General features: G+C 37.3%; 1 protein-coding gene across 2 annotated transcripts in view; it reads left to right on the top strand.

The window, feature by feature from the left end:
* PIK3C3 (phosphatidylinositol 3-kinase catalytic subunit type 3) overlaps nt 1-27769 on the top strand; it is a 134079-nt gene that overhangs the window by 37582 nt on the left and 68728 nt on the right. For both annotated transcript variants that reach the window (XM_016193414.2, XM_060173799.1), the window contains 6 exons: nt 928-999; nt 1163-1267; nt 2412-2504; nt 15223-15408; nt 18716-18870; nt 22256-22346. In XM_016193414.2, coding sequence (XP_016048900.1) covers nt 928-999; nt 1163-1267; nt 2412-2504; nt 15223-15408; nt 18716-18870; nt 22256-22346 — 702 coding nt within the window. The remainder of the gene's footprint in view (nt 1-927; nt 1000-1162; nt 1268-2411; nt 2505-15222; nt 15409-18715; nt 18871-22255; nt 22347-27769) is intronic.

The raw sequence follows: 27769 nt of genomic DNA on the forward strand, positions 1-27769 counted from the left end.
TGGGATTTTGTGGGTTCTCCATAAGACTCAATTACTGAACAAAAGCCAAGTCACAATACTTCCTCTTTCAGTGACTCCTGATTTTGTTGAATATGTCTAAAATTGAAAATACACTACCATTTGGAAACTGACAGAGAAACTTGCCGCAAGGTGCACACTTGTGAGGAAATGAGTCGCGTCCCTAATTGGTTTAGCCTTTTCTGATATGTAAGCAGTGACATTTATTTTCCTGAATTACCTTTCTTACCTGAGTTGGATAAAAATAAAAGCCAGCATTCTTCAAAAATGATAATACCAACACTATGACAGCCTCATTTCTTAAGAAATGATTGATTGCTTGTCTTTATTTAAGTTTGCTTTGTATTGAATAGATGTCACTCTGAAAAACAGAGCTGCTGAGTCTCTAGCTGGGTCTGAATTTAAGTAACTTTAACCTCAGGCTCAAAATTCTACTTCACTGAATGGAACCCAGCTGTGATAACTTTAAAAGTTACCAGTGTCCACTTAATGCTTTATAAGTTATGTAGCACATCCATTGTACTGTATTTTAATTATCCCCTGTGGTTTCTTTTTCTAAATTTAAACTTACTTAACCTACTGCCAAAGTAAGCAATGTTAAACACACACATACACACACTTTAAAAAGCACACTGTTTTCTAGGCTTCATATGTCTGAAGCCCGTAGTACTGATTTTTATTGTGAAGTATAATATTCTTCTTAAAATATTTCATCAGCAACAAAAGGTGGAAATTGATATCCTTAAATGTCTTAAGAAATAGCTGGTAGAGGATAGGTTTCAAAAGCAAGGAATATGTGTATTAAATAGAATTAAAATACATTGGAGGGTGTGTTGTCATGTATTATTTTGTAGTATTTGGTTAAACTTTTATTTCTTTATTTTTTTAACCTGTTGCATTGTAATTCAGGATGGTGATGAGTCTTCGCCAATTTTAACAAGCTTTGAGATAGTGAAAGTTCCTGACCCTCAGATGTCCATGGTGAGCTGATTGATATATAAGTGTCTATGAAAATGCTTTTTCTCTCTTGTGGTTAGGAATTACATTTTATTCATTGGTCTTAGGTTCTAATTACAACTGACTACTTAAATTGCTTTTTATTGAAGTTTACGTGCTTAATTTATATTTTTAAAATGATTTGCAGGAGAATTTAGTTGAGAGCAAACACCACAAGCTTGCCCGGAGTTTAAGAAGTGGACCTTCTGACCATGACCTCAAACCTAATGCTGCCACGAGAGATCAGCTTAATGTAAGGGCGTTTGGAGAATGTTAATGTGAAAAGTGATTAAATGAGTAATTTGCTCTTAGCTGAGAGACTAAAACTTCACTTGCAAGTGGTCCTGGTGTTTTCCTACTTAATAAATACGCGTGGGCTTATTATTTTAGGACTTTAAGGAAGTAGGCGTAGAGGTGGAAACATTCACAGTGTATGTTTTGTGATGTAGTCTTCTTTGAAGTTGACCACAGTGTGGACTGCCTAGGAGAGACCTGGTCATGCATATGTGTTGTTCAGTACATTTACTTAAGAGAAAAATGAGGGGGCTAAGAGGTGGCCCACCTGGTTAAGCACACACATTACAGTGTACAAGGATGCGGGTTCAAGCCCCTGGTCCCTACCTGCACTGCACGGGGAAAGCTTCATGAGTGGTGAAGCAGGGCTGCAGGTATCTCTCTGTCTTTCTCCCTCTCCTCTCAATTTCTCTGTCTCTATCTAATAATAAATAAATTTAAAAAAATGAAAAAAAAGAGAAAAACGTGTTGTTTTTAGTTTTTTTTTTTTTTTTTTTTTCCTATTTTGGAGCTGATGCTTTCATTATTGGTGTTTTATCAGTTCATATAACACTGATGGGGAAAAACAAGTATTGACATTGAACTACAGGGTATTATTAGAGAACTTGCTTTCAGAGGCTGTTTTGCTTAAAGTTGCAGTTTCTAAGAACCTATTGGCAATGCAGAGTGCACTCTCATCTAGAGAGTGATTTTTTTTTCAACTTAAAAAAAAATTTTTTTTTTTGTACTTTATTATTGGTCAGAGACAGACAGAAATTGAAAGGGGGAGGGGAGACAGAGAAGAAGAGAGACAGAGAGACACCTGCAACACTGCTTCACCAGTCGCAAAGCTTTCCCCCTGCAGGTGAGGACTGGGGGCTTGAACCCTGGGTCCTTGTGCAATGTAATATGTACATTCAACTAGGTGTGTCACCACTGAGCCCCTCAACTTCATCTTCACTTTTACATTGTAGCAGTGTCTTTTAAAAACTGACACACAGCACATCCAAGTCTGACTTGATTGTATGTGCATGGAGATGTTTAAATAAGTGAATTATAAATAAAGTGGATGTATGGATGAAGACTGTATTTAACAAAATGGTACTTTTTCTTCTTTGTTATAGATTATTGTGAGCTATCCACCCACCAAGCAACTTACATATGAAGAACAGGATCTTGTTTGGAAGTTTAGATACTATCTAACTAATCAAGAAAAAGTGAGTTGAGTAATTATTTTCTTACAGAAATTTACCTGTAAACTTTGTGAGTACAGGCTAAGGAAAGAATACAGTCTGTAGCACACAACACTGAATTTGTGAGGTTGTAAAGGTCCAAAGTTCGGTCCCCGCCACAACCCCATTGTGAAAAAAGTAAATAAAGCACCAGAGCTGAGTGGTGCTCTGAACTGTTTAAAAATAAATAAGTGCACATTTTTTTTTAAATTTATGAAATGGAAATATTGACAAGATCATAGGCTAAGAGGGCTACAATTCCACACAGTTCCACCACCAGAACTACATGTCCCATCCCCTCGCTTGATAGCTTTCCTGTTTTTTATCCCTCTGGGAGCATGTACCCAGGCTCATTATGAGGTGCAGAAGGTGGAAGGTCTGGCTTCTGTAATTGCTTTCCCACTGAACATGGGAATTGGCAGGTCGATCCATACTCCCAGCCTGTCTCTCTCTTTCCCTAGTGGGGCAGGGCTCTGGGGAGACAGGGTTCCAGGACACATTGGTGGGGCCATCTGCCCAGGGAAGTCAGGATAGCATCATTATAGCATCTAGAACCTGGTGGTTGAAAAAGAGTTAAGATATAAAGCAGAACAAATTGTTGACTAATCATGAACCTAAAGGCCTGAATATTGTAGATGAAGAGTTGGAGTCTCCATTTTAGTAAAAGCTAGTTGGTCTATTTTAGATATATTCCAGAGGGTCCATGACTTTATTAGTTTTTGCCTGAGTCTGACAGATAACAGGCAGGTGTACCCAAGGTATTCTCTGGGGAGATGTTATCATAGTTGGAAAAAGAAGTAGAATACCAGACCACCCCATCACCTGAGCCCCTAGTTAGGGAGTACTGGAATTCCCACACAGACATGTTGGGCCCAGACCTCTAATAGATCCCTCCATCCACTGCCACTGGTCATCTCCATTAGGAACAACACAATGGACCCCTTTGTGGAGCCCTACAAGACCTTGCCCTCAGTGTGGATCAAAAATGGTAAAAACTAAAAAATGTATTAAGATTTAAAAAAAAAAATGGTAGGGACTATTCTGTTTTCTAGAGGGAGGTTGGACAGCATACCCTACCACTTGAGGAAGATGGGTCCTGAAATTAGTGTATCCTGGAATGTTCCTAGCTGTGACCACAGAATGTGAGCACAGACCTACAGGGATGCAGGGGTTACACAGGTTCCTGTGCTGAATATGGGTCCCAGATCAAATCGTTGGGGATTACAGTTAACAATATTTATATACTTTTCCCATATTTGGGAGCTACTCTCTTCCCTGATCAAGCCTTCTAGTCCTTTTTCCAACTATACACATATTTTTTAACCCCTACAGCACCAAAATAATCTCATATTGTTAAAACAATCGTTATTTATAAACTACCATGGAGATATAGATTTATTACCATTTTATAATATATTTACAGAGCAATATATATTAGTTTTGTCATATTTATTTATTTATTTAATTTTTTATTGTATGAGATAAGAGTATTTGACCTAAGTCACAGAGAAAGAAGGTACTACACTTATTTTGGCACAAGTTGCACTGGGGATTGAACTTTAGCACTGACATATTAATCCTGTGTTCTATCAGCTATTTCCTCTATCTTTCAGATATGTGTGTGTGTATATATATATCTGCTTTTCAAACATATAGGTATACATATATATGTCATTATATGTGTAATATACATGTACATTTCAAATATATTCTGCTTTTCAAAAAATTACCAAAGTTACACACACACACACACACACACATACATATATATATGTATATACACACACACACACATATATATACATATATATCCATTTGTTGATGTACCTACTATGTAAGATGAAATAGATTACTGTAGAGTTGTGTTTTCTTCATTTACCTCTTTCTCAAACTTGTTAATTTTGGTAAATAACTAGACTGTGCATCTGTCTTATAGTAGGTATAGAATAAATGTTGACTCTATTTTATTTATTTTTTAAAATTTATTTTCTCTTTTATTGCCCTTGTTTTATTGTTGTAGTTATTATTGTTGTTAGCTAGGACAGAGAGAAATAGAGAGAGGAGAGGAAGACAGAGGGGTAGAGAAAGAAAGATACCTGCAGACCTGCTTCACCACTTGTGAGCGACCCCCTTGCAGGTAGGGAGCCAGTGGCTCGAACCGGGATCCTTACACTGGTCCTTGTGCTTGGCGCCACATGTGCTTAACCTGCTGTGCTACCGCCTGACTCTCTTCTTCATTTTTATCTTCTCTTTGAACCTGGATGACCAGCAGATTATTTATATTACTCAACTCCCAAATTCTGGAGGGGGTCTAGATAGCAGGATGAAAAATGTAGTCATTTGTAAGGTATAAATTAGCTGACTGACATCCAGTTAGGCATGTAGAATAGAAGCTAAGGAAGCACTGAGCATTTGCTTTCCACAATAAAAATATAGACCAGGTAGAAGTTTCTGGGTAGAGAGAATTGTGATGTATTCAGTATTAGACGAGCCTAGAAGCCTAGTTTTGGGTCTCACTGCTGTCACTTAAAAACTTCTTGACATTAGGCAAATTACTTCCCTTGTCTTAAGCTTGCTTTATAGATAACTCATATTAGTGAGTTGATTATATGATAATGACACATTTTAAATTTTTTCCAGTTTTAGTCTGATAATTCTTAGAATGCAGGTTCAAAGACTAAGTCTGAAGGTATAAAAATAGCTAGACTTTTATTATGTAACTACTGTGGGCAGGCCGGCATCTTCTAAATCCCACAACCCCACAATGCCTGTTTCATTATTTCTTCTTTAAATATAAGGAAGTGTGAGTGAGGGAAAGATTTAGAAATGGGTGCAGAATCACAGAGCTTATAATAAATGCTGTCACTTGCTAGGCTCACAATTTATTGTTAAAAGAAAGTATTTTCAGTGACTACATAGGAAAGTGAATTTTAGAGAAATATTTGCAGTGTCATGCACATGCCTTAGTGGGAATTGCACCTGGAAAATGATTATCTGTTAGAAAGCTATTATATAATTAAGTGAGAATAAGTGAATGGAGAAATAGAGGTTACAGTCTCTTGAGTTGGTTTTTAGCTACTTTGTTTAGCTGGTTTTTCCTAAGCAATTGCATTTTCTTTTTTTTTTTTTTCTTTCTCTTTTTAAGAAAGGATTAATTAACAAAACCATAGGGTAGGAGGGGTACAACTCCACATAATTCCCACCACCCAATCTCCATTTCCCACCCCCTCCCCTGATAGCTTTCCCATTCTCTATCCCTCTGGGAGCATGGACCCAGGGTCATTGAGGGTTGCAGAAGGTAGAAGGTCTAGCTTCTGTAATTGCTTCCCCGCTGAACATGGGCGTTGACTGGTCGGTCCATACTCCCAGTCTGCCTCTCTCTTTCCCTAGTAGGATGGGTCTCTGGGGAAGCGGAGCTCCAGGACACATTGGTGGGGTCTTCAGTCCAGGGAAGCCTGGCCGGCATCCTGATGACATCTGGAATCTGGTGACTGAAAAGAGAGTTAACATACGAAGCCAAACAAATTGTTGAGCAATCATGGACCCAAAGCTTGGAATAGTGGAGAGGAAGTGTTAGGGGGGTACTCACTGCAAACTCTAGTGTACTTCTGCTTTCAGGTATATATTTTGCAGTAGTTTATGGATACGTGTGAACATATGCTCTGTCTCACAGAAACTGGTGTATATCTAGGTTTTGGGACTTTGTTAGAGTGAACCACCTGAGATGGAATTAGAGTATACTATGAAAGGAAAGGTCTCACCCGAGTAATGAAGTTGAAGGGTTGTCATTCCACACGTGAAGTCTCTGGACACAGTCTGAAGTGAAGCATGTTGAGGTGGCAATCATTGTGTTGATTAGGTTGTGATCGGCAGATGCAATATTATTTGATATGGATTGGGAGAGGCATACGGGAATGTGGGACCTATCCAATGGTTCTAGGACTGGGGGAAGTAGAGGCTCCATAGTGGAGATGTGAGGTTCCTGCTGTCTTAGGGTTCCAAAAGACAATCGATAGTTAATGTTATCATCACATTATTTGGTAATTGGGTTAACTTTGAAAAGTCCTTTATCTAGGGTTTGCTGTACAGTACCCAGTATCTTGTATATAGCTGTGCTATTGGTTGCTTCTGATCTACTTGGTCTAGGCTTTTGAGAGAGTCTGCATATCAATTACACAGCCTATATATTGAAAAGATTCAGTTTGTGTTTTGAAAAACTTCGAGACGTACAATTAATTTTCCCCCTCTCGTATTAACTAGTGATTTATATGACTACATTTTACTAGGAGTGTACATAAACACCATTCCCACCACGAAAAGACTGTGACCCATCCCTCCCACCCACTCCCACCCCCCACTGGCCCAGGAAGCTGCATGTCTACCCCTCACCACAGGGCTTTTACTTTGGTGCCCTACTTACAATTTGATCAGGTCCTGCTTTTAGTTTCCCTTTCAGATCTTCTTACTCAGCTTCTGTTGATGAGTGGGATCATCCCATACTCATCTTTATCTTTCTGACCTAGCTCACTTAACATAATTCCTTCTAGCTCTGTCCAAGATGGGTCAGAGAAGGTGGGTTCATTGTTCTTGATAGCTGCATAGTATTGCATTGTGTTTATATACCACAGCTTTCTCAGCCACTCATCTGTTGTTGGGCACCTGGGTTGCTTCCAGGTTTTAGCTATTATGAATTGTGCTGCTATGAACATAGGAGTACACACCTCTTTTTGTTTGGGTGTTATGGAGTCCTTGGGGTATAACCCCAGGAGAGTAATTACTGGATCATATGGAAGGTCCACATCTAGCCTTGTGAGGGTTTTCCAGACTGCTCTCCACAGAGGCCAGACCAATTTACATTCCCACCAGCAATGTAAAAGGGTTCCTCTGTCGGTCCCCACAGCCTCTCCAGCATTTGTTGCTGCTGTCCTTTTTGATGTATGCCATTCTTACAGGAGTGAGGTGGTATCTTAGTGTTGTCTTAATTTGCATTTCTCTAACAATCAGTGACCTAGAGCAGTTTTTCATTAGCCTTTTGAATCTCCTCTGTAGTGAATGTTTTGTTCATATTCTCTGCCCATTTTTGCATGGGGTCATTTGCTTTTTTGGGCTAAGTTTGCTGAGCTCTTTATCTATTTTGGTGATTAGTTTCTTGTCTGATGTATGGCATGTGAAGATCTTCTCCCATTCTGTGAGGGATCTCTTTGTTTAATAGTTTCTTTGGCTGTGCAGAAGCTTTTCAATTTGATGTAGTCCCATTGGTTTGTTTCTGCTTTAGTCTTCCTTGCAATTGGGTTTGATTCATCAAAGATGTCCTTGAGGTGTAGGTGGGAAAGTGTTTACCAATGTTTTCCTCTAAGTATTTGATTGTTTCTGGTCTGACATCTAGGTCTTTGATCCATTTGGAGTTGATTTTTGTTTCTGGTGAGATAAAGTGGTTCAATTTCATTCTTCTGCATGTTACAACCCAGTTTTCCCAGCACCATTTATTGAAGAGAGTCTCCTTCCATTTAATGCTTTGGGCCCCCTTATCAAAGATTAGATGTCTATAGGTGTGGGGAGCAATTGCATTTTCTTTAGTTTCTAAAGTAAAGATAAAACCCAGTTATAGCTCATTATAATGTACTAGTGTTTCCTCTTTAACATCTATTGATGCCTTGGGAAATTTTTTGTAGATGAATCGTACTCATTCGGTTTTATATCCATAACAGGAATGAGTGAGGAATTTTACAATTACTATAACTTTTGAATGGTTCCCTCTTCATCACTATGAAAAAGAAAATATTTGTCAGCAGATACATAGGTTGGTGATTTTCTGTTTTACAGGAAGATTCAGCTAGCATAATGATACTCAGTTTAATGAAGTATAACCTTGGTCACAGAAATTGAATCTTAATGTAGCACAGTCTGAAAATACACAGCAAGATACTGAATTAAACCTGTTAGGAAGTTCTATCGGTTCATGAAGCATAGAATAGATTTACAGGGCAAAACTCCCTTAGATAGAAAGGATTGCAAGAAAAATTGTTTAAATAAGTAGTCACTTCCCACTGAAATTCAATTACTTCTAGATATGTGCAAAAGAAGTAAAACGCTCAAGTGATATAAAGTGGGTGACAAGTTTCATTTAACTCGTTGATTTCAAGTGTTTGAAAGGTGGATGATGAAACCTCAATCCTCAGGACCTATTACAAGATTTTGATGATTACTAGAGTAGAGAACAATATATTTTAATATTCTGGAAGCACCTTTCAGTAATCCAAAGTACATATTGGCCTTGCAGTGACCAAAGGAATTATTCACACAACATTTGTATCTTTATAATAATGTTAAATGGATTTTGTTGGGAAAAAAAAAATTCCCCTGTACCACTCTTCTTCAATTTATTTACTCAGAGATATTCAGTGTTGGTTTATCTGAAACTGTGATTTTGGTTATTTGTTACTTGGTCCCTGAGGGTAAAAAGACTTCCTGGGGAGAAAGCATACCCAGAAAACAAATCGGTGGAAATTGGTTTTATAGACTTCTTATTTATCTTTAATTAAATTTTGTCTTTCTGCCTATTTTTTCCCCTAACTGACCTGTCTTAACTATTTCAGATAGTTCAGATAACCTTCCCTAATGTAGACTTGATGTTTCCCCAAAAAAAGTTCACAATAGCAACTTTGTTCAACAAAACCAGTTATAATTTGTAATGCATTTTTACATTTGTGGTCCTTAGCATGCAGGAAGTAGTTCATTTTTGTGGAATCAGAAATGAGAATGTTAAGACTTTTTTTAAATATAAAATTTAACATGTTATTTTTCTTCTAATAACAGTTAAAAGAACTTAGACTATTAATGCATTTTTATTACATTTGTAAAAATTAGTAGTCATACATAATAAAAGGTCATGATACACTGAATCTTCTTAAGAAGTTACTTCTGAAGTAGCTGCTAAGACTATATTAGAATAGTATTTATAATCATACTACTGATGGGAAGTTGATGGTGAACCATTAGAAGAAATGAATTCAGTTCAGCTAGTACTTGTCATCTTGCCTTAGCATTATTTGACACTAGTCTTTGAATTTGCATAGCTCTGACTTAACAAAGTAACTCATTTTAGGGAACATGAGACATTATATATAGTCAGTATATGAGAGGTATAGCTAGCAATTACTCAAACTTTAAAAAATGATCTGGAGTTAGGTTTTACTATAAGAAGTTAAAAAGTTTTATAGAGAGTCTCTCTCTCTCTCTCTCTCTGTATTTTTTTGATAGAACAGAGAGAAATTAAGAGGGAGAAAGGAGAAGTGAATAGGGAGAGAGAAAAAGATTGACAGCATTGCTTCACCATTTGTGAAGCTTCCCTTCCTGTAGGTGGGGCCAGGGCTTTGAATCAGGGTCCTGTGGTAATGTGTGCCCTCAACCAGGTGTACTACCAACCTGCCCATAACAGAATGTGTTTTAACAAGTGTGCTTTTTTGTTTGTATCCTTTTAAAAATGCAAGTTTTGGGACCATTTGGTCAACTTAACGTGCACACCGTGATATTTGAAATGTTTATATTCAATCTGATTACTACACCAAGGATGACATATCTGTCACCTCACATATTTATAATGCTTAAGTATGAAATGAAAACACTTTAGATTTACTGTCATCATTTTTTATTTTTTTTATCTGTATTACTTTATGTTATTGAGCAAAATCTTATAACATTTTTTTTAACAGGAGCAAAATTTCACATTTCCCTGAATTATACCTCCGTGTCAGTCACAGGGCACTGGGTCCTCAACTCCCTTTTACTCCCCTCCACCTTTGATAATTAGAAATCCTGAAATATAACACACTTTATCACAATTTTATTGTGTATTTTCTTTGCTTTGCTTCTTTTTTTTTTTCCCCTTTTGTTGTAGTCTTGTTGTGGTTACTATTGTTGTTTATGTCGTTCATTGTTGGATAGGACAGAGAGAAGTGGAGAGAGGAAGGGAAGACAGAGGGGGAGAGAAAGATAGACACCTGCAGACCTGCTTCACCGCCTGTGAAGCGACTCCCCTGCAGGTGGGGAGCCGGGGTCTCAAAGCAGAATTCGTAGGCTAGTCCTTGAGCTTGCGCCACGTGCGCTTAACCCACTGCGCTACCACCCGACCCCCTGCTTTGCTTCTTAATCCCTACTTATGAGTGAAATCACCCAATATTTATCCCTATCCTTTTGACTTACTTTATCCTTACTATTTTATATCCTCTTTTAATAGCCAATCAATTTTTTTGAGTAAACAATGAATTCTAATATATACTTAGGATATACATCATTATAAACCAACACCTCTATGCATGTGCTTCATTTTTATCACTAAAACTCTGTTTCCTTCACCATATCCTGATTTCTTTACCTATTTTACCCAACTCACATACCTTCTTATCAGATCGTATTTTAAGGAAGATGAATCGGAGTTGGAGGGAAAGAGAGAGACGTTAATAGGAGACTCATCTCCTAGTTGATTTTGAGAGCTAGTGGAGGTCAGGTGAAGGAAAGCAAAATACATGAAGTGTTTTGGAAACAAGTCCTGCTCACTGTACCTGAATGAGTGACGCACAGTAACAAGGTGAATAAAAGGAGCAGGTTGAGGAAAGATTTTCCAGTTTCAAAACATATTACAACCAATGTGATATTGTGATGTAAGAGCTTGATATTGGGTCTTTATCCTTGGTTCCTCACTGACCTTTTAAAACCCTGAGACTTCATTGAGTGATAGATAAGCAAGGTCCATCTTTTGCTGTTGATAGTAAGTACTTTTCAGTCTTACCTGATTTTGTAGTGGTGAGATATCTCTGGGAGGGTGGGGCTTATTGCCAGAGGGACCAACCCTGTGACTAGGGGGTTGGAACTTCAGCCTCTTGAGGTTGGAACCTCTGACCTCTTGAGAAGGAAGAGTGGTTGGTAATTTAGTTAACCATGCCTGTGTAACTCTGACCTTCATAAAACTTAATATGATGGAGTGAATGTTTTCACATATCAAGAGAGTGGCACACTCCAGTTGGCCATCTGCAGAGAATTAGAAAACTGATTGGTGTGGAAAACCATCCAGTTAGTATCAGAAGTGCTTTGAGTAAAATAGGCCTTTCTGTAACAAGTTAGATCTCTATTTCCAGTCACTGAATGTGGATATTAAAACTTGATAGATATATTACATATCTAGTTCTGAAGTGATTGTGCTCATGTTGTTTTTTTTTTTAAGAATAGGAGATTGGGGGGCATCAGGTTAGTAGCACAGCTGATAGAGACCACATATTACAGTGTGTAAGGACCTAGGTTCAAGTCCCTGGTCCCCATCTACTTGGAGGAAGCTTCCTTCACTAGTGGTGAAACAGTGCTGCAGGTCTCTGTATTTTTTTTTCTCCATCTATCTCTCCCTCTCCCCTTTAGCTATCTCCAATAAATATTATAATGATAAGAAGAAGAAGAGATAGTGGGCCAGTGAAGTTGCTCAGTTGGCTGGTGTGCTGCTTTGCCATGTGCACTACCCAGGGTTGAACCCAGCTTCCACTACATTAACAGAAGCTTCTGTGGTGGGATCTTTTTCACTTTCTCTTTCTCTCTCTGCCTCTCTCTTAAAAAAAAAAAAAAAAAAAAGGAGTAGAAAATAGTGTTGATAATTTTCAGATAAGTGAGGTTGACAAAATAGGTATGGCTGTTAATATAAAATAGCTCATTAAATTCAGTAGTAATCATACTTGACCCTCAACTGAACATCCACAGTAGAGTAACAAAACATATCTAGTTACAGTTAATATTTATCAAATTTTATGTACAAGGTGTTGCTTTAAGCATGTATATAGTCACTGACTTGGTCTTTACCACAATCTTATGAGATCTGTCCAACTTAAGTAATATGCTGTAAGTGACTCGGCTGATAGTGGTATCTGAAATTAAGATTTGAACCTATTCTGACTCTAAAACTTATATACTTTAGCTGTAGAAGCTGTAGGGGGGTAAAAGTTAATTTAAATTCTATACCTTTGCATAAATAAAAAAATCTGTAAGTGGTTTGGAATTGAATATCATCATTGATGCTGTCTTCACATTCTTACTCACTCTGTCTCTCTCATTCTTCGCCATTCTTAGGTCCTTTTTCATTCTACTGTGTCCTTATTTCCTTGTTTACATTTGTAACATTTAGCACTGTAAAGTTGAGAAGCTCTTTGTACAATGTCATAAGTCCTCAACCGCAGTGTACTCTATAAATCTCACTAATAATTCTATAAATCTGAGAATCTGGGAGTGGGTTGTTTCCGTTAGTGAATTGAGTATATCAGTATGCTGAAGGATTTGCTTCTAATAAGTACATGCCTGCACAGTTCTATTAAGATTGCTGATGTACTGTGAAATGGAAAAGCTTTAGCTGTAGTTACTCAAGAAATACTGCTTTGCTTCAAAGGTCAGCCCAGAACTACATTTTAGAAGTGAAAAGTGAATACATGGGATAAGGAGGGCAGTCTGTGTTCTTCTATGCAAAGGGAGCAGTATGCCAACTCGTGAGCAGGAAGTGGAGAAATGGAGAGTAATTTGGGGGGAATGCAGTCTTCAACTGTAGATAGGAGAATGTCCACGAACTGTATCAGCAGTTACAAGAGTCTTAATTGTTTATAGGTATATTAAAGTTGAGGAAGCTGCTTCAGTAAGAGCTAAAAGTTGCTGAAAGTTTAGAAAACTGACTATTTCATATAGTGGTCTCAGAAGATGGTATTATTGCTTTGGTGACAAGCAGAAGGAAAACTTACGGATTCAAATTAGCCTTGTACAAAGTAGATTAACCTGGTGGGGCATACAAAGGCAGTGAGGAGCTAATGAGAATAGTTTGTATTATGGTGAAGACATATCAGTTTCAATTGAGAATCAATTTCTTTTTCTTGATACTTGAGTGATTTTTTACCTTTTTTCTTTGAAAATGCTGACCTATTCACCTAACTAGAAGCTACACCATGATAATATGGCTGTCAGCTTGAGATACTATGTGTAGTGGGGGATTAATTCACCCTTTTTTTTCTCCAGACAGTGAGATTAACCAATGGGAAGGAGTTATATGAAGATGATTCTGGGTTTTTGTTGTTGTTCCTCAGTGTCTGCAAAAATAGTCTTGCTCTGTATAAGTACAGTGATTACTTTGGAAAGTGGAAATTGGTCACTTGAGTTGACAGCATGTCATGAGGAATATTTCTGCTCATACTAGGGATTCATGCTAAAAATCACCTCCAAGCTGAGCTTCAGAGAGTTTCATGAAATGACGAGAACAGGAGCAGGTATCGAGCTTTTTTAAAAAGAGAGTCATGCCAAACTTCAGAGTTTGAGGAGTGAAAAGTCAAGCAATGAGTAAATAAAAGAAATGTTCTAGGAAATAATTGAGAGACTGGGAAAGGGCTTTTGGTATCAGTGTAGGAGAAATCATCTGGCAGAAGATATATAAGTTGCAGGTCAGTGGATCTGAATTCTAGGTATAGCTTGTCCACCACTCACTTAACTTTGCTGAAATCATGTACAGTTAGGAACCTGGCCTAGGTAATCTCTATAACTTTTTCTTTTATTTCTCTGAACTTTATTAAGGAAATTTAAAAATATAAAGCTGGTTTTGTTCAGAAAAGAGAAAATGTCTTACGTTTACCCAGGAAATTGTTACTATCAGCTAACACATTTGTTTGCTTTGTTTTGTTTTAATAGAAAACAGATAAGTGTTGTTTTATTTTTTTCCACAAGGACTACTGCTGGGACTGGGGGACTACACAACTCCACCATTCTCTGTGGCCATTTTTCCCTTTTTCTTTTTGATAGAGCATAGGAGAGAGAAATAGAGCAGGGGAGAGAGGGTTGGAGCAGTAGACAGAGACATCTGCAGCTCCATTGTTCATGAAGCTTCCCATTGCACTTGAGGACCAGGAATTGAAGTCAGGTCCTTGCACATGGTAGCATGCGCTCTACCTGGTACACCACTGTTCAGCCTTACAAATATGTAAGAGCATTTGTCACCTCTACAGCCATAAGTGGTGTCCCAGATTAATTTACAGAACTGAGCTTCCAGAAGATGCTGTATTCAGTCAGCAAAATCATGAAATATTTGCTGCTACTTCTGTATTTATCTTTTTTTATGTTTATTTCTGTGAGTTTTTTTTCCTTAAAAAAAGTTACTTCTTCATGTCAATGAAATACATATTCAGTTTAGTTCTATTCTTCCTGTGCCAGTATTTAGGAAACCCACTGACCTTAGGGAGGTGTTAGGTGGTAGTGTGAATTTCAGCCTCTTGCCTCTCTGTGCTTTCATTCATAGCAATATTTTATGTCACTTGTCAGCATTGTAAAATGAAGATTAAGGGATGTTCTATAACATTTGAATTCATGAGACATGCCTTATGTTTTCCCATGTCTTGAGGCCTGTCACAGAACAAAAGCAAAATGAGAAACTAATGAAAAATTAAAAATTTATAGTGTTCTAAAAATGTTAAGTCACAAGAAATAGACTTCCACACCCCCACACCCACCCCGCAGAATCTTCCTACACTTGTCTGTACTGCTTTATTGTAGTGTTTACACAGGAGTTGGACCCTGTGATTTCACTGTTTAGACCAAGTGAGTCTCTGTCTTGGAGAGTAGAAACTTTGACCACCTTACTTGACCTGCTTCAAACAAATAGACCTGTTGTTTCTAATTATAAAATCTATCCTAATTTTAGGCTTTGACAAAATTCCTGAAATGTGTTAATTGGGATCTACCTCAAGAGGCCAAACAGGCCTTGGAACTTCTGGGCAAATGGAAGCCAATGGATGTAGAAGACTCCTTGGAGCTCTTGTCTTCTCATTACACCAATCCAACAGTGAGGCGCTATGCTGTTGCCCGCTTGCGACAGGCAGATGATGAGGTATGTTATTATTCATCACTCCCATTTTTTTACTAGGTACATTTTAAACTAGAAGTTTACTATAGGTTATGTCTGTGTGTGTGAGCGAGAGAAAGAATTTTTTAGAAGGGAAGAGGATATACTAGGTGTGTTTTCAGAAGTAAAATTAAAATATCCCTCCAGGGACTCCTCTTGTGAAATGAAAATTTACTTCCTGATCTGTTACGTGATAGGACAATCTCTCCCAAGACACTTAGCTAGCAGCAGAGCTTGTATTGCTCTGACTGGAAACAGGAATTCTAATGAAAAATGGTTTAATGCAGCACTGGCTAGGGAATAATTCAGATCCCTTCTATCAGTCAGTAACACACAAGTCACATTTAATGGTAGCCTTGAAAAGCCCTTGGGGCCTTTAAAGCATAGAGATGCATGGTCATCTTATTCTCTTTCATACTCCTTTTAAACTTCAACTTCTGGCAATTATATGTATATGCAATTTTTTAAAATGTAGTTTTGAATCCTTTGGAAAACAAAGACCACAAACTTTGTAAGTCTACCAGAGATGGACGAGCACCTGGTGTTGACACAAGTACTACTTGTTTACTATTAAGGAGACTAATGTGGCATTTAGACTTGGTTTTATCAGCTGAAATGTGTTCTCAAACATAACCTAGCATATAAAATAATTAGCTTGATTTTTAGAACTAATCTAAAAATCTTTAATGGTATTGCACTTCTTTTTCTATTATTAATTCATTTTCTAGGTAGTTTATGCAAACCTGTAGGGTTTATGAGAAATAAGGCAACTCCTTTAACCATGCTTCAATATAGGTGGAAATGTTGACTGTATAGAACAACTACTACCAAAGATCTTGCAAGAAATCATTTCAAATTTGTAGTGATATCTGAATTTCAGTGGACAGAAAAAAATCTGGTCAAAAGTTATATATGTGTATTTAATACTACTCAACTTATTTTTTCTATTACTCTCACTTACTTTGGATAGAGACAAAGAGAAATTGAGAAGGAAGGGGGAAAGTAAAGAGGAGGAGAGAGAGAGAGAGGGAGAGAGAGATATATATTCCTTTAGCACTATTTCACCACCTTGCAAGTGGGGACTGGAGTCTTAAACAAAGGTCGTTGTACACTGTAATGTGTGCACTCAACCAGGTATGCCACCACCTGGCCCTGGTATTTCTTTATTTCTTTACTTATTTTAATGAAAGAGAAGGAGAAGAAGACACAGAGAGAGAGACCAGAGGATTGCTCAACTCTTCTTTTTATGGTGGTACTGTGATTGAACTTGGGAGCTCAGAGCCTCAGGCATAAAGGTCTTTTGCAGAACCATTAACTGGAACACTGATCCACTCTGGTTTTGTTTTGTTTTGTTTTGTTTTTTAATATTTATTTATTTTCCCTTTTGTTGCCCTTGTTTTATTGTTGTAGTTATTATTGTTGTTCTTGATGTCATCGTTGTTGGATAAGACAGAGAGAAATGGAGAGAGGAGGGGAGACAGAGAGGGGGAGAGAAAGATAGACACCTGCAGACCTGCTTCACCGCCTGTGAAGAGACTCCCCTACAGGTGGGGAGCAGGGGCTTGAACCGGGATCCTTACTCCAGTCCTTGCGCTTTGTGCCACGTGAGCTTAACCCGCTGCGCTACCACCGGACTCCTGGTCCACTCTGTTTTATGGTGGCACAGGGGATTGAACTTGGGACCTGGGAGCCTCACTTAAGAAAGTATTTTTGCATAACAGTTATGCTATCTCCCCAGCCCAGTGCTAGTAAACTTTAAATACTAATGTAAATGGCATCATGAATGCTCCCATGTTTCTTATTTTCATCAGCTGCCAACTTACAAACAATCTTATTTCCTCTTCTTCCCATTTGTTCTCTACCCGCTAGCCAAGTATTTTGAGAGTTCCTCATTCCCTTTACTGTATCATGAATAAAAACATTATTACAAGTTATTGACAATATTGAAGTATTTATCTTAAAATTTATTAGAAACTTCACTTTAGTTATTAATCCTTTGTTTTACATGAGTCAGAGAGTTTAACTATAAATCCTTGAAGCTAGTTTGTGGTCTGAGAGAGGAGACACATGGGATTCATAGTCACCAAGTTTCAAAATGATCTAATTATGAGATTTGGGATGTAACTACATTAGCAACAATTTGTTGATGATGCTTTCTTAACATTTTTTAGTTTCTTTAGTTTATAATTGTTTTCAAATGCAAAACAGAAAGGTAATTCTGAAGGGCAAGAAAACGGGTTTTATAAAGTCAGGAAGCATTTTTTCTCTTTTTTTAGTACTTCTCTTGAAATTTTTTTTAATATTTATTTTTCCCTTTTGTTGCCTTTGTTTTTTATTGTTGTTGTAGTTATTATTGCTGTTGTTATTGATGTTGTCGTTGTTAGGACAGAGAGAAATGGAGAGAGAAGGGGAAGACAAAGAGGGGAGAGAAAGACACTTGCAGACAGACCTGCTTCACCACCTGTGATGAGACTCCCCTGCAGGTGGGGAGCCAGGGGCTCGAACCGGGATCCTTACGCAGGTCCTTGTGCTTCGTGCCATATGCACTTAACCCAGCTATCCCAAATATTCAGGCCGAGGATCTTTTTCAGAAAGATAAAAATTAAATAACCTTTTCGTTCTAGCTATTCTATTGAGTGGTAATAACAGAAAATTTAGGCTTTTGATAGTTCAACTGTTACTGGCTGCTGGCAGTAAGCATTTCCCTTAACCATGAATTCAAACTAATTCGTAGGGTTTTCTAATTAGGAAGAAACAGTTTCTCTAAAATCTTAGATGTGAGAGAGAAGGAGAAAACAGAACAAAACAAAAAAGCTAACCAGAATATTAGTTGGAATGGAAATTTAGTTTCTTATGTAATCTTGAACATAAACTGTCAGTTGATCTGCTGAGAAGGGATCCTTCTTACGTTTTCATTTTTACATGAATTACTTAATCCTTTACTTTTACCTTTGCTTTTTTTTTTTTTTTGGTTACATCTTTCCTTTCATTTTTAAGGCATTTACTGATACTAATTCTATGCCAGGAACTATTATATGACTTTCTATCATTATATGATTTAATTTTTTAGGACTCATATATAAAGTTTATAGGATTACATTGATTTTTATAGATGAAGGCCCAATGAGGGGCCAAAAAGTTGAATAACCTAGTCAAGTACAAGTTGCCAAAGATATCACAGCTGACGGTGGCAGATGAAATAATTAGCTTGATTTTTAGAAGTAATCAAAATCTTTAATGGTATTGCACTTCTTTTTCTATTATTAACTCATTTTCTTTATTTTTTTTCTAGGATTTGTTGATGTACCTATTACAACTGGTCCAAGCTCTCAAATATGAAAATTTTGATGACATAAAGAATGGATTAGAACCAACTAAGAAAGACAGTCAGGGTTCAGTATCAGAGTGTGTGACAAATTCAGGAATAAATTCTTCAGAAATAGAAAGGTATGGATAATCAGCAAGGACTTTTTTTAAAAAAAAATTCTTTATTGGGGAGTTAATGTTTTACATTTGACAGTAAATACAACAATTTGTACATGCATAACTTTTCTCAGTTTTCCATATAACAATACAACCCCCTCTAGGTCCTCTGTCATCCTCTTTTTTTTTTTAAATTTATTTATTCCCTTTTGTTGCCCTTGTTGCTTTACTGTTGTAATTATTATTGTTGTCTGTCTTCGTTGTTGGATAGGACAGAGAGAAATGGAGAGAGGAGGAGAGAAAGACAGACACCTGCAGACCTACTTCACCGATAGTGAAGCGACTCCCCTGCAGGTGGGGACCCGGGGGCTCAAACCAGGATCCTTCTGCCAGTCCTTCCACTTTGCGCCATGTGCACTTAAGCCACTGCGCTACCTGACTCCCTGTCATCCTTCTTAGACCTGTATTCTCCCACCCTACCCACTCCAGAGTCTTTTACTTTGGTGCAATACGCCAATTCCAGTTCAGGTTCTACTTGTGTTTTCTCTTCTGATCCTGTTTTTCAACTTCTGCCTGAGAGTGAGATCATCCCATATTCATCCTTCTGTTTCTGACTTACTTCACTCAACATGAATTTTTCTTTCTTTTTTTTTAAAAATATTTATTTAATTTATTTATTCCCTTTTGTTGCCCTTGTTTTATTGTTGTAGTTATTTTTTGTTGTCGTTGTTGGATAGGACAGAGAGAAATGGAGAGAGGAGGGGAAGACAGAGAGGAGGAGAGAAAGGTAGACACCTGCAGACCTGCTTCACCGCCTGTGAAGCGACTCCCCTGCAGGTGGGGAGCCGGGGTTCGAACCAGGATCCTTATGCCGGTCCTTGTGCTTTGCGCCACCTGCGCTTAACCCGCTGCGCTACAGCCCGACTCCCTTAACATTAATTTTTCAAGGTCCATCCAAGATCGGCTGAAAACGGTGAAGTCACCATTTTTTATAGCTGAGTACTATTCCATTGTATATACCACAACTTGCTCAGCCACTCATCTGTTGGACACCTGGGTTGCTTCTAGGTCTTGGCTATTACAAATTGTGCTGCCAAGAACATATGTGTACACAGATCTTTTTGGATGGGTGTGTTGATTTCCTTAGGATATATCCCCAGGAGAGGAATTGCAGGATCATAGGGTAGGTCCATTTCTAGCCTGCTGAGAGTTCTCCAGACTGTTCTCCACAGAGGTTGGACCAATTGACAGTCCCACCACCAGTGTAGGAGGGTTCCTTTGACCTTCCAGCATTTGCTGCTGTTACCTTTTCTGATGTATGATATTCTCACAGGAGTGAAGTGGTATCTCATTGTTGTCTTTATTTGCATTTCTCTGTCAATCAAAGACTTGGAGCATTTTTTCATGTGTTTCTCGGCCTTTTGGATCTCTTCTGTGGTGAATATTCTGTTCATGCCCATTTTTGGATGGGGTTATTTGTTTTCTTGTTGTTGAGTTTGGCAAGCTCTTTATGTATTCTGGTTATTAGCCTTTTGTCTGATGTAAGCAAGGACTTATTTTTAAGCCTGGTCATTCTCTCCCTTTTCGAACTGTCTTAAAGGCCAGAGAAATATCTGGCTTAGATATTGTGCTGCTTTGCTATGCCTGTAACCCAGGTTTGAGCCTGGCCTCCACTGCATGGAAGGAAGCTTTGGTGCCGTGGTCTTGTCTGCTCTGTCACTCTTTCTGCCTCTCTGTCACTCCATCTCTCCTAAAATCAATAGTAAGCAAATCTTCACACTGCCTTCATTTTAACCTATTCCTCATTTATAATGAGCCCTTATTGGTACTGTTTGAGGTTTTGCCAGTTCTTATGCCATGTGCCTTCCAGAGAACACATTACTAATTATAGAGTAGTCTGATGTAAAGGTTGGTGTTAAAATCCTGCTTCTGCTACTAAACCAGTAGGATAAGTTACAGTTCTCTCTGTGGTCCCAGTTTCTCATCTGAAAAATGGGAAAATAGCAATAGTGACCAATCTTTAAATTTGTTGAAAATACTGAGTGTTGCACACACAAAGCTTTAGAAGCTTCTGAAATAGGGGCTTCTATCTATTAAATACTATTACTCTTCATCTGAAATTAAAACACACATTTATTGCACTTAAAATATTTTATTGAAGAATTGTGGAGTGCTGGGCTGTAGCACACCTGGTTAAGTGCACATAGTACTATGTGTAAGGACCTGGGCAAGGACCCGGGTTCAAGCCCTCGCTCCCCACCTACAGCAAGGACACTTCACAAGTGGTGAAGCAGGTCTTCAGGTGTCTGTCTTTCTCTTTCCCTCTCTATCTGTCCCTCCTCAATTTCTCTGTTCTATCGAATAGAATGAAAAAAAAAAAAAAAAAAAAGGAAAGAAGGAAAGAAAGACAGAAAGAAAAGAAAGAAGTGTCTGTCAGGAGTAGTGGATTCATAGGCACAGAGCTCCAGCAATTCCCTGGAAGCAAAAGTAAAAATTTCCAAAAATGCTTTACAGTAGGTTTTCGTATTTTTAGAGATAAAAGACTCAATGAGAAATTAAGTAAATTACTCAAAGTCCTCTCTCAAATGGTAGAGTTGACTCTAAAGCTGATCTTCTTGTTACTTTGCCATTTTGCCTTTTATAAAATGTTAATGTTTCACAAGAATTGTTAATGACAAAATGAGATCTGGAATTCACATTTCTGGAATCAGTTTGTGATTTAAATTAATAACCCAAGATTAGTAGTATGTGATGTTTAAAGTAGTGCAGTCTTGTGATCCGGCATATTTAGAAATTACTCATTTAAAGTTAAAAAAATAATAATAATAATAAAAACCAAAACATTCAAACTGGCTCATGAGTCTTCAGTTTTCAGAAGTTTTAAATGTTACTCATGCTCTTTGACCATGGAACCTTGTTTTACCAGAGCATAGTGTGACTCTAGTGTGCTAAGAACACACTTTAGAAAGTAATGCTTTACCTAGACACAGTTGAAGTGAGCAGTGCTTTAAAAAACCTCACTTCCCCAGAGTCCTACCCCACTAGGGAAAGATAGAAATGGGCTCGATATGGATTGACATGCCAATGTCCATGTCCAGTGGAGAAGCAATTACAGAAGCCAGATCTTCCACTTTATGCACCCCATAAAGAATCCTGGTCCATACTCCCAGAAGGATAAAGAATAGGGAAGCTTCCAGTGGATGGGACTCGGAACTCTGGTGGTGGAAACCGTATGGAACTGTACCCCTCTTATCCCACAATCTTGTCAATCATTATTAAATAACTAATAAAAAATGTTCCTACTATTCTACTGTATTCATGATAGTATTATATCTATAAACCTGCTATTCCATCCTTTAGAGTATTTTACTTATCAGTGAAATTGCCTGATTATTATTATTATTTCCAGCTCCCAGATCATATCCAGCCCCCTTCCTCCAGTGTCTTCTCCTCCTCCTGCATCCAAAGCAAAGGAAGGTTCAGATGGTGAAAATCTAGAGGTGAGAATACAGTGTTTCAAGCTTCCTATAGAAAGAGATTCTATGTTGGTCTTTAAAATACTGATTTTGATTAATAAACTAAATGTTACAACTTTATTAAAGAACTTATTTTATGATGCATGTTTATGACTTTCCCTCTCAGCAAAATAAACAGTTAGATAACCCTCACTTCAAGGCATTTTATTGGTGCTATGGGCTTATAAATGGATCATATGCAATGTGAAAATAAACTGCGCTTAAATATTTTATTAAAGAAACAGAATATTTATTGTTAATGCCTTATGAACATTACTGTAATTGTTGGTGTTTGTGATTACATTGTAGAATATATGGCTTTGATAACACACTAAATGATAATTCACTAAGGACTATTTTGATCTTTCAGAAAATGAAGACAAGTTCTTTTAGATTTTTGAGGTAGAACAGAATTCTTTGACTAGTGTTACTATGAGAAGTACATCTACAAGTTCATTGCAGAGCTGGCCTAGTTTTATTGTTGAAAAACCCCAAGAATTCTAATTTGAAAAGAATTTGATATTGAAAGTACATGTTTTTATATTAGAAAGTGCTATTGTTTGTAAATGCATGTGTATATGCCTTGTATTTAGTTAAAGCTTAGGTGTTAATGTTAAGAATTGAATGACTTGTTTTATTTTATTTCTTTTTTATAGCTTGAATTATACATTGAGTAGCCTTAGTTTCCAGATCTATAAGTGTTTTGAAGTGTAATTTTTACCTTCTCAAAAAGCATTACAAAAGTCTCAGCGCCCCTTCACCTAAATCCACTGGACCACCTGTCCCTTACAACCCCTTTAGCCTACAACCCTTTGTTGACCTGAATTCTGTTAAGTCTATTCTCTTCTTTGGACTTTGCTTATTTTCCTCTTGTCATTGGCTTTCCTCTATGGATGAGGTCATTTTGTTTTTTCATTTCATGTGATTGCTCTTAGTTTCCTTTGTAAATATGGTTTAGAAATGATGAATTCTTTTCAGCTATTGGCTTATCTTAATAGCATGTTGTCTCTCCTTAAACCTGGTTGGTAACAGCAGGACAAAGTGTTCTTGGGTGGAAGCCTTTTTTTATTCAGAGCTTTGACTATATCCTGCCAGTTCTTTTCTTGCTTTTAGTGTTTCTGTTGAGAAATATGCCAACAATTTTATAGGGCTTCCTTTATAATTGACTCTTTACTTTTCTCTGGCAGCCTTCTGAATAATCACTTTGTCTTTGATCTTTGACATTTTAACTCTTAAGTGCCTTGGTAAACTTGGATTTGACTTCATTTTTATTGGATTCTTTGAAACCTCCTCCATGTGGATACTCACGTACCCACTGATTTGGGAAAATTCTCCAGATCTAAATTCTATTCTTTTCTCTTTCTCTGTTCTTTCTTTTTACTTCAGCTGTGTGGATGGTGTTCCTCTTGAAAATGTCCCATAATTCTATTAATTTATCCATTATGATGTTTAGCTCTGTCATTTCAGTCTTCTGAATGCTATTAGGATTTATCAATAAATTTCCTCATTTTCTCTGAGCTTCTTGTAGTCCTCCATATTTCTTTTCACTACAGTGAACATTGCTAGGGTCATAGCACTGAAGTCTTCATCAGGAGGTTTATATAATTCTGTTGAATCTGTTGTTTTTCTTTTGAGCTGTTGTCTAACCGTTGGAGGTAAAATAATTTGCATTTCCATTGGGACTAATTCTCTACTAAGGTGGCTGAAGTAGTAGGTGGTAAGACACTAACTTGAATCAAACTTTAACTACAAAGACAGGGCATCTGACTAAAACCAGGCAAGCTGAACCCAGCAGCAAGGGGCTAGCTTGAATGCAGAGAGCTATAGGAAGGTGCAGATGGAGCAGGGACCTGCTAAATCTGAACAGAGGACCTTGCTGGACGTATGCAAAATGAGGCTATGGGATGAAGGCCAGTGTTTGAATCCCCACAGCAGATGTCAGTCAGCAAGCTAGGCATGGACTGGACTAGACCCAGCAGCCACTGCAGTAGGTTGTCAGCCTAAAGTACTTAATTCTGCCACCTTCTTCCTGAAAGTACTGCCTCAGTTACTTCATTCTGCCTTCTTAGTGTCAGCACCCAGCACTGCAGCATTGAGAATTGTAGAGCACGTTTTGTTGCCTTGAGTGAGTCTGACTTCAGTGGCAGGAGATGAAAAGGGCAGCAGATTTGTACCTCGATTCTGAGTCCTCCTGTCTTCACAGCCTGGATTTTGGGCTGTTCCTAGTTCATCTGGACTACTGGGTCATTTCTATGTTTTTTTATTCAGATGTAATATAATTTCTGTTGTTGGCCAAAGAAGTGAATGGTGGCTCAGCTCTTTTATCTTAAATATTAACCAAAACTTGCCTATATCTCTCCCTCTTGAAATGATAGAAAATACTGTAAAACAATTTAAAATAAAAAGATTTTTTTTTTTTACCTATTGTCCAGCCATTGGAGACAAAATATACTGTATTTCCATTGGGACTAATTCTCCACTAAGGTGGCTGAGGCAGTAGGTGTTAGACATTAGGATAGTTAGATCAACCCACTAAAGAATCTTTCAGTTCCAAATTAATTGTTCTTTCTTTTTCAACATTAATGTATCGGTCAGTAATTCCTCCATTCACGTACATTTTTGTATTCCTACTATATGTACCAGAAACTATTCATGGTACTTGGTATAATGCAGTAAGAATGATACAGTCGAATTATTTGTCTTCATGGGATTTATATTTAATGTTTGGGCAGACACTAGTCAATGATGTTTATATATCGCTAATAAGATAATACCATTTTCTTTTTTTAAAAAAGATTTTATTTATTTATTAGTGAGAACGATAGGAGAGAAAGAACCAGACATCACTCTAGTACATATGATGCTGGGGATTGAACTCAGGACCTCATGCTTGAGAGTCCAATGTCTTACTGGTTGTACCACCTCCTGGACCACAAGAGATAACACTATTTTCTTTGGAGAAAAATAGATGGGAGATGAATGACAGGATGTGTTGGATGGGCATAGGTATTTGCAGCTCTGAACAAATTGTTAAGGGAAGGCCTCTCTAAAAAAGGAACAGTTTAGTCAATGTTTCCTTTTTATAAATAAAAAATTAAAAAAAAAAAGGAACGGAACATCTTCATAAAGATGAAGTGTATAGTGAAAGTCATTGGTGAGCTGGGAAAGAACATTTTAGGTAGAGGTGACAGGTGGTACAGAGGCCTTAAGATCAGAACTTATTATGCTTTAAGAACAGCAGAAGACAAAGAAACAAGGTAGAGAGAGAGAGAGAGAGAGGTGGTGATTATTCATGGTCACAATAATCAGTGTAGACTTTTGCTTGCAAACTATTGAAATAATCCAGGAAAGACTTGTTGGTGACTTGAATTAGGGTGATTGATGTTAAAGTTTACATAATATGATTGAATTCTCAAAATTATGTTTAGAATATAGTTTCATTTATTACTTGCCATTCAGAATTTTTAAGCTGGGACTGAACTTTTAAAAATAAATGTTTTGTGTATATATATATATATATGTATGTATGTATGTATATATATGTATATATATATTTCTTCATATATATATATTTTTAGTACTTATTGAATAGAGACAGAGAAATTGAGAGGAAGAGGAAGTTAGAGAGGGAGAGAGACACCTGTAGCCCTGCTTGTGACATTTCTCTCCTGCAAGTAGGGCCTAGGGGTTGAACCTGGGTCCTTGTGTATAGTAACACATGCTCTCAACCAGCTATACCACCACTCAGCCCTTTTTGTTTATTTCTGATATTCTTTTTTGTGACTAAAGAAGATAGTACTCAGTGATGAAACCATTCTATCTTGTCCTCGCTGAACAATTCCTTTCAATTGTTTTAATAACCTATCTGCTATCAAAAGCAATAAAATCATTTTGAGTCCCCTTCTCAAATGGGACCTTTTACCCATTTGCTTTTAATTATATTTATAACTTTTTAATTTCTTTGGCATCTTATGCCATACTTTCTGTACATTTTCATCTATTGTCTTTTTTGTTTTCTTTCCTGATTTGACTGGATACTCCTGCCCACTCTCTTGTCTCTCTACCTAGCTTCTGTTGTCTGCATAAATCATGTTGTTGACTATCTTAGATGTTTTCACATATTTCTTAGCTCTAAGTATGGTACAGGTAGCAGTGCGACCTCCCAGAACATCACACTTACCTTTACTCTTTTAACATTTCTATCTGGTGATTAAGTTCTGTCTTATTTAATGCCCAAATAAGATGTCATCATTATACACAAAACTACTTAGAGGTGCTTACCTAAATCCTTCTTAACCATTCCTGCTATGTCCCTAACCTTGAATAAGTAATCATTTCATTTTTATTCAGTGCACATGTTTATTATTTTTTTAAGGAAACTAATATATTATTCAAAATTAAATTAAAACTTTATAATGGTGTTTCCTTTTTCAGAAATGTTTTTAAATTTAATTCTTCCATATTGATACCCTGTTAATTTTTTTTAATGAAAAACAGTATCTGGGGCCAGGAAGGGACACAACCAGTTTGGTACATATACTATAATGCACAAAGACCCAGCATCCTTGTCCCCACCTGCAGGGGCAAAGCTTTGCAAGCAGTGAAGCAGGGCGAGGTGTTTCTCTGTCTTGCTCCCTCTCTATCTTCCCTTTCCCTCTTGATTTCTCTCTGTCTCTACCCAATAAACAAATAAGACTTTAAAAAGAGACAAAGCAGCACCCAAAATGTTTCCTCTTTAAATAACATGTCACTATATATAAATTGTGCTCTTTCAAGTAATCAGATATAACTGTAGGCCTAGATTTACAGTTTGATTGTATGGATTCAGCATTATGTTATGCTGTGACTCTCTGATTAAGGAGTTCCATCTGTTTTTAATTTAGTTTGTAATAAAGTTATTTCACTTACATAATATGATGCCAAGTTCAGATGACAGGGAAGCCAGAGGACCACTCCTTTCTGTGGTGCCAGGTATATGATTGGGAGCCTTAGTAATGCACAGCTTGGACTTAACTTCCCCAGTTTGCCTCACTTTTGCTGCTGCTCATATTTTTGTAATGTTGCAGATTAAAATGTAACATTAAGATTTTCTTTCTAATGTTGAAGCTAAAACTTTTGCCACTTTTGAAAGCACAGACACATCAGACTTGAAGCCTTTGCCCATGATTATTTTTTGTTTCCTCTTACAGGAGGAATATAACTTCCTTCAAAGACACCTCTTTTTTTCTTCTGATAGATATATCTACCATTAGAAATTCATAAAATAAATAAAAAACTCTTCCTAGCTACCATGACTTTTGAAATAACATCTAACTTTCCTCCATCCCTTCATGATCAAGCTTCACAAAGGAATTGTTCATACATACTACTTTATTCCTTTCTGTCTTTTCAGTTTTTAATCCATATTA

This window comes from Erinaceus europaeus, chromosome 15, assembly GCF_950295315.1.
Source record: "Erinaceus europaeus chromosome 15, mEriEur2.1, whole genome shotgun sequence".
NCBI lineage: Eukaryota > Metazoa > Chordata > Mammalia > Eulipotyphla > Erinaceidae > Erinaceus > Erinaceus europaeus.